The 7,459-nt window shown below is 40.9% G+C and overlaps 1 protein-coding gene across 1 annotated transcript in view; it reads right to left on the reverse strand.

The window, feature by feature from the left end:
• Window positions 1–1,279: 1,279 nt before the first annotated feature.
• LOC101844971 overlaps window positions 1,280–7,459 on the reverse strand; it is a 34,775-nt gene continuing 28,595 nt past the window's right edge. The window contains exon 2 of the mRNA XM_005090744.3: window positions 1,280–5,099. Within this exon, the coding sequence (XP_005090801.1) occupies window positions 3,968–5,098 (1,131 nt within the window). The 5' untranslated portion in view covers window position 5,099 and the 3' untranslated portion in view covers window positions 1,280–3,967. The remainder of the gene's footprint in view (window positions 5,100–7,459) is intronic.

Here is a 7,459-nt window from a genome sequence, read left to right on the forward strand (position 1 = left end):
GGGGGGGGTCTATGCTTTTAGCGGTTCGTGTAGTTGCAGCTAAATACGGAAACTTGCTCCCATTTAAGGCTACAGATTATCGAATATCTCCTGTTGAAAAAAAAACTACCTGGTTTTAGCTATTGGACTTGAAGAGATTTTGAAGTGGAATCGTTAAATTAACTTTTCACGAATAACCCCAGGGTGCGAATGGTTTCGGCTCAGTTTTCAAGGAATTTATTGAGCTTTTTATGCTCTTTTAAACACAGTTTGGCCTTCAGGTATTTAGAATAATATGCGGCAATTCAATTTATGTAATTTGCAGACATATCTAAGAAAGAAAAATAGGTATTTTTCCAATCCGTTTTCTTTCAAGAACATATTTGAAGTTAATGACGCTAGCAAAGGTGGGAACAATGCATTTTCTTTTAGCTTGTGGTCTTCATATATATATGTATCATGCTGATCTCGTCGGCTGTTTTACTTTTTTTTGTTAATTATTATTCTCACAGACATAGATCATTTAGGAGGCAGGTAGAACATCCTCAACGGAACGATTGGAACACAGTGCCACCACAGAATGACGGAGATACATGGTGTAATAAGCTTCCTCACATGAGAATTGAACTCATGTCTTTTGTTTGCACGGCTGTACGACTAATCATGTAGTGGCGGATCAGAGAAGCATACAAGCGCGTATATTGTTCAGAATCTAGAGCACAAAAGAAAACATAGACACATTTTTTAAAAACCTGAACACACAAGCCAATAATATCAATTTTGAAAGAAAAGCCTGAAGCAGAGTCAAGACTGATTAGACTGATTAGTGCAAGAAACAATTTGAAGTCGAAGTAGTTACATAAACTGAAGTACTTATTTTCCATGATGATTTGTAGGGAATACTCAACTCGAGGTGAAATTGTTTTGTACATCATTGGGATGGTTGTTTTAGCATGCAAACATACTTAGAAGATGACTGAAATAACAATATTAGGTTCGGTTTTACAAGCATTTGGACCAACGGTATGGTTTTTGAGACATTTAAAATGACCAAACAAAACGTTAAGCATTCATATATCTTAAAAACTAATGACGTTTACTTTATCAAATACACTACATTGCACCCATTCCGCGTTTCACACACATCGAATAATGAACAGGAATTCATGATCTTAATAATTATATTAGTAATAGCATTAATAATATGGATAATGATATTGGTAAAAATGATAATGATAATGATAATGATAATGATAATAATAATAATGATGATGATAACAGTAATAATAAAATAGTTTTCCTTTTTTATTTATTTATTTTTGTAAACGCTGATTGTAACATCTAAGCTTAAAATATATTGGCCGGGGTCGAGGCCCTCTTTGTAGAGAGTGAACCAACTTGTAATATTCTGGTATAATGCAGCCTACATACTCAACCTTTCATCTATTTTTAGCGCAACTAATGCAAATACCGACTTCACTCTGATCAGCTAGAATCCCCCGGAAACCCTTGAAAAGTACATTCTCTTGTTGACGATAACAATTATAACAGTAATGATAATAATAAGTGAAATGATGATGATGATGATGATGATGATGATGATGATGATGATGATGATGATGATAGTAGTGATAGTAATAATGCATTTACAAAGCGCTCCATCGCATACAGGTACACGTGTAACCTCTGAGCTCTTCCACAACAAACAAGTAGGTCACTAACTTAATAACGGACAAAAATCAACCTGGAGTTGATGATGTTCTTTCAATGTTTGATTTCTTAATTTAAAAAATGAAACAAAAGTTTGCAAGAAATTTCCCTATAGCATTCCAGTTTGTGGAAAGAAGAATTTCATGGGTGGGGGGAGGGGGGTGGGTTCTCTAAGCTTTCACGGTTAGAGAAATATATATATATACATGTTAAAATATTAAGTTGCCGTGACTATACAGGAATTCGAAATATGATTTTCGTTCAAATATTGCACGTAGAGTACTATTCCATATTTGTGTATAAATTGCAGCAGGTGAAACAGGTTATTTTTCCCAAGCCTACTATGCTATCGTCCACCGCAAAACCAAAGCTGTGCTCTGCCCGCACTGTTGAACAGCTGCATATTATTTTCTTTGAACAGTAGTAGTAGAGACCACTTACGTAACTCGACGTGACATCAGACCTCTAGGCTTGTAGCTCCCACCATCCGCTGAGATAAATAAAAGTCCCCGAGTTGTATAACAAACCCTCTAGCTTAACAACCGAGGCCAGATTGTGGGTCATGGTAATCTTAGGCCTACTTCTTTCAGCCCTTTGTAGCAATGTTTGAGAAGCTCTCCTTTCTTGTACTCAGCAACCTTTTATGACAGGTTATTCCTTCAATAGGGATGGATCAGAACGTAAATTGAGAATTGCATGTCTATATAAAAGAGTACAGTAACAGTGGCTATAACAGTACTTTCGCCTCCACAAAAAACTCTTTCGAGTAATTTCAAGAAGGGAAAAGTAAAATCATGATTTGTTTATAGATAGATGATCAACATAATTTTCTCCCCTTTTTAAATCCATATGCAGATTCCCACTTAATAAGCGTTCGACATTTTGATTTGGTAATTATATGAGCGTTAAAATAGTTCACCATTAGGCCTATTGCAAAAGAGCCACAAAAGAAAGCACACAATTTTAGCCATAGAACCTTCGGTCAAAGCATAAACGATGACCCAAAGGAAGATTAGTATTCACAGGTTTTTGCTCACAATCTCTATCCATGATGCAATTCATAAGCACAGTATTAGGTTCTGGTTCAATATCTTATTAGACTAGGTTAATTTTTGACAGGTTCTACGTTAGAATATGTCTCCTCTCCTTTACACGACAACAGTCCTACCTAAAATAATGTATTGAAACATCTCACTCAAAATCTGAGTGCATTACATGTATTACAAAGAACAGTTTGTACTTTAAAAATGCACATGCACATAACAGGAAAATGACGATTTTATTGGGGTCAATAAAGAACAAACCTTTGGTAACACAACCACAGCATACATCAACTGAAAAACAAATATCTACATAAGGCAAGTAAAATTGACAGACACGGAAAATAGCGGAGTTTATACGTGTTTACGCTCAGTTTGAACATTCAAGAAACACGTAGAGGAAGAGGGTAGGTAACGGGTGGGGATGTCTAAAGGGTCAACGATATAAACAAATTGACAACAGATACCAGAATAATAATATGCAGAACAAACGTTCAATATCAGTCCGTATTCTTAATTAAGATAGGTTGCAAACAGCACCCATGCTTTCATTGAAACAAACATCAAAGTAATGGCTCCAGATTCAACATGACAGCAATGATACACGTAATACGTTATAATAATGTTTCAATGCCAGAACACTTGCACACTATTTCGCGCCTTGTGTCGTGTTTCCCAAGTCTTTGATTTATCTAGCAAAGTTTGCTGTTTATGTGTGGGTGTCATTATAATTACTAGAAGTTAGAAGGAAATATACCTCAACACCATAGTCAGGGCCTTCCGCCGCTTGAGAGAAACTTTCCCGGTATCCGACAAGTTGTTCCAGACGTTTTTTAACCTGTATGTATGATCCAACTGATCATCATCGAACTCAGAGTGTTGAATAACGGGGGTGGGGTCCAAGTTTAGAATATCACGGATTCTTTTTGCGCCATATGATTTTGACACTGATAAAACGTTTGAATTTTCATTGAGGTCAGATGAGTACGACAAAGGCCGCACTTTGCTACCTGTATTTTCTGTGTAGCACGACATCGAAGAAAGGGCTAACGTGTTGGTGCCTGGGTCCCTGACGCCGTCGTAATCTGATCAGCATGGAGGGATACTTCAGTTCTTTCTTCCCTCTGACAGTTTTTACGACGATAGCAACGCCTGTCAATTGAAGGACCAGACCTGAGGATCCAGACCTGACGACTGTTTTTTTTCTACTATTGGTCAACTACAACAACCCCACATTTCTAGAGCTGCACTTTCTGAGCCATACACCGACATTCCTTAACATAGGGAACTCTCCTCCTCTCCAGCCTCACCCGCCCGTTCCTCGAGCGACACCTCAGCTGGACAGATATGTGCTGGACATCACGTGGTCTGCAGAAGCCACAAGAGACAAAGGAAGGATCACCGTCGCCCGTTCCTCGAGCCTCAGGAATGTAAACAGAAATACACGTTCCGTAACAGAAGTTGTTCATGATAGATTTGGCCGAGCAACCCTCGACTCGAATCTCCTGCTGCATCGGTTGGGTCTTGCAACGTTCCTTTAGCGGCGGGAAATTCACCTGCTCGGCAATGACGATCTTTTTGTTCTTTGACTTTTTGCGACCTTTCCTCCTTCTCGAAGAGTCTTTTCCTCTGCCAGACCCGCTCTGTGTTCCGCGGCTGCTGCCCTTGTCGCTGTTCGCGCTTAGCCGCTGAAACACCAGTTTGGAGATTCCTCTGAGCTTCTTCCTCCGTTTGGCATCTCTATCCCTGTTGCTGTATCTGCTATTGGATTTTCGACGAGAATCACGTCGGTTCTTTCTCCGACGTCTTCGTCGTCGTCGTTTCTCGAGTTGACGGCGCCTTTGTTGTCGTTGGGAAAGAGACGAGCTCTTCCTGGACAAACTGCTGTCTGTCCTCGACGTACCATCGACGTCATTGCCACTACTTGTCAGTCCTTTGGGCAGCTGCAACCCACCATGGCTCGATTTCTGAGACGAAAACGGAATACGTTTGGCGCCTCGTTCGTTGTTGGTGCGGTCTGGCTGTGACGTCAGTGACTGGAAAGTCCGTTTGCTGTTGCTGAGAACGATCGCACTGCGGAGGCCCGAGAGGCTGGTTGTGGCCTCTGGGAGTTGGACGACAGCCGACGCTGAAGTGTTTAAACGCGTCACTTTGTATTTGAGTTGAAGTCTGTAGCCCTGTGGGTTATTGTTGTTGTTATTTTTGTTAATGATATTGCCGTTGCTGATGCTCTGTGGCTGTCTCTGGGCCACATGGACTCGCTTGGCGTCAATGGAGACGAGAGAAACTGTCGCGATGAACGTGACGGCGAGGGTGAGTGACGTCCGCAAAGACACCATGTTGTGAACGTGTAGCTCAGACTGGGACATTCTGAAAAGAAAGAAAAATAGAAAAGTCAAAATTAAAATAGAAAAGTTACATGTAATATTAATCAAAATTAAAATTGAAAATCAAAAAAACAAAAAAGTTAAAATATGGACAGAACAATCAAAACAAACAATAGAAAAATAGATGTGAAGCGGGTATTTTAAAAATTTTTATAGTAGAGTGTTTTACGGCGCTCGCAACTGCATAGGTCATATGAGCGCGCGGGACACGCCTAATATTTTCATTTGGTAGGAAATTTTGAATTTTGCCCGGGTGGCGGCCGAAGCCTACTCTAATCGATTTTAGACCACGAAGGGATCTTAAACGTGGGCAACTTGCACACGGACCCTCCGAGATTTTTCGCCCTGTCCGAGACGGCTAGGTGTAGATCTTTCCTACCAGAAGATCAGGGGTGTGGCTGAAAGACTGCAGTAAGAAGAAGCGAAGGAGTAGCAGTAGAAAGGCTGCAGAAAGAATCAGGAGCCCAGAGGAAGGGGCAAAGGAGGTGACGGGGTGAGGGCAGAAAGTGGAGACGAAAGCAGACGACAGAACATTGCTAGAGAGCAGGAAATGAGGTGAAAGGAGACAAATTTTAGAGAAGAAAATTTTTCGGTCGCTACCCGGATTCGAACCCGGGACCTTTTGAGTGAGAGGCCAACACCTTAACCTCTTGGCCACGAGAGCCCCCCTGAAGCGGGTATTACGTTTATAATGAATTGTGAGGTAGACACGTACGTGTGTGTTATTATACACTAGATCAGGCATGGGAGAGCGTGTCCAAGTCGTGGGCCGGATTAAGCGTTTCCGAATGTCTTCCGCTTCAAAGCAGAAGAAAATTGAGTGAAATTGGTTGAAATACCCAAGCTCTCAAAAGTGAGACTTAAACTTAAACTATGGCATTGTCACTCATGGGCATATTATGACATTAAATCTTAGATCAATAATAATTGTTTTCAACTGGGACGGAACCTAGTAATTTAAATTTTCAGGATGGACAGTTTTTTTTTTTTTTATTAAACATTTTTAATTCACAGAGGTCAACATTCATTATCAAATACTAAATCGACTCGCGAGTCAGACAGAAACTTCTCGCAGGCCGGAGCTGGCACGCAGGTCTCAGTTTTCCCGTGCCTCGTCACCAGGGCAAGTGGGGAGCTGCAGATTCTACTTTGTAATCTGTACCATAAACAGCGGTCTTAGTCTATTACTATTATTATTTGGAATCAAAACACTGAGCAGGGGAGAAAGTCGTGGTGCACAAGCAGCATAAAATACGATTTCCACATTGAGTTTTAAGTAACAGCTCTATTTTCGGTACTTTTATAACCTATTTCCAAACATTTCCATGGACACAAACAGACAGCCTATCACCTCAATATTCATACCAACATGTTATTAGTGCCAGACCTGGACTTTAAGCAAAACCCATGAAAGCAAAATCAGCGCATGCGAAATGAAATGTCTCCGCAAAACCCTTAACATCACAAGACGAGACAGGCAGAGAAATGAAGAAGCAAGAGCAGCTATCGGCACTGAGTCCTGCTTGCGTTACATAGAAAGACAGAGGATAAAAAGGTTTGGCCACCTGTTACGCATGTCACCTGAACAGCCAGCCTTGAGAGCCTACAACACCAAGCACTCAGGCTATAAAGGAAGAGGAAGGCCACGCAGAAGGTGGATCGAGGGTGTCAAGGAAGCCCTAAGAAAACATAACATCACAACTGAAAGAGCTGCGGAGCTGGCCTACCATAGAACACTGCATCTCCCCTCGACGCTTAACGGCAACAGAGGATGAAAAAGTAAAAGTAAAGTAAGTATAACCTATTTGTGTTACAAGTGCCAAAAACTGTTTCTAAAACTAAAAACTAAACAGCTCTCATAATAAAGGCGTGGCGTGATGTAATAATATGGGGAAAACGGTTCCTTTCAGCCCGGGAAGATTATTTTAAAGGCAGATTATGCGATTTGACACGTATCTTATAAGAATGAAGGCTGTGTGCGCGTGTGGATTGGGGAAGAGGGGAGCTAAAGGTTTTCCAAGCACCTCAAATTCAAGATAATTCTGTTAAAGATTCGAACCAGCGCTGTCAACTTTGTAATTCTGCATGATACCCACTGAGCCAACGGTTTGTGTGTCAGTGTCTCAAGTGTCTCTATATGCCGCTGATGAAAGCGTGTGTCTTTATAAACCTTCAGACAAATAAAAACTATCCATGATAGAATTTCACGAACGTATACATAAGCCTTCACATATTCCTCGGCCACAGTGGACCCCTGTCTGTCGTCTCACATTCACACAGTGAAGGACGCTCAACCATACATCCATTTCCACGTCTCTCTCTCTCTCTCTCTCTCTCTCTCTC

Source organism: Aplysia californica, unplaced genomic scaffold (genome assembly GCF_000002075.1).
Source record: "Aplysia californica isolate F4 #8 unplaced genomic scaffold, AplCal3.0 scaffold00021, whole genome shotgun sequence".
Classification (NCBI taxonomy): Eukaryota; Metazoa; Mollusca; class Gastropoda; order Aplysiida; family Aplysiidae; genus Aplysia; species Aplysia californica.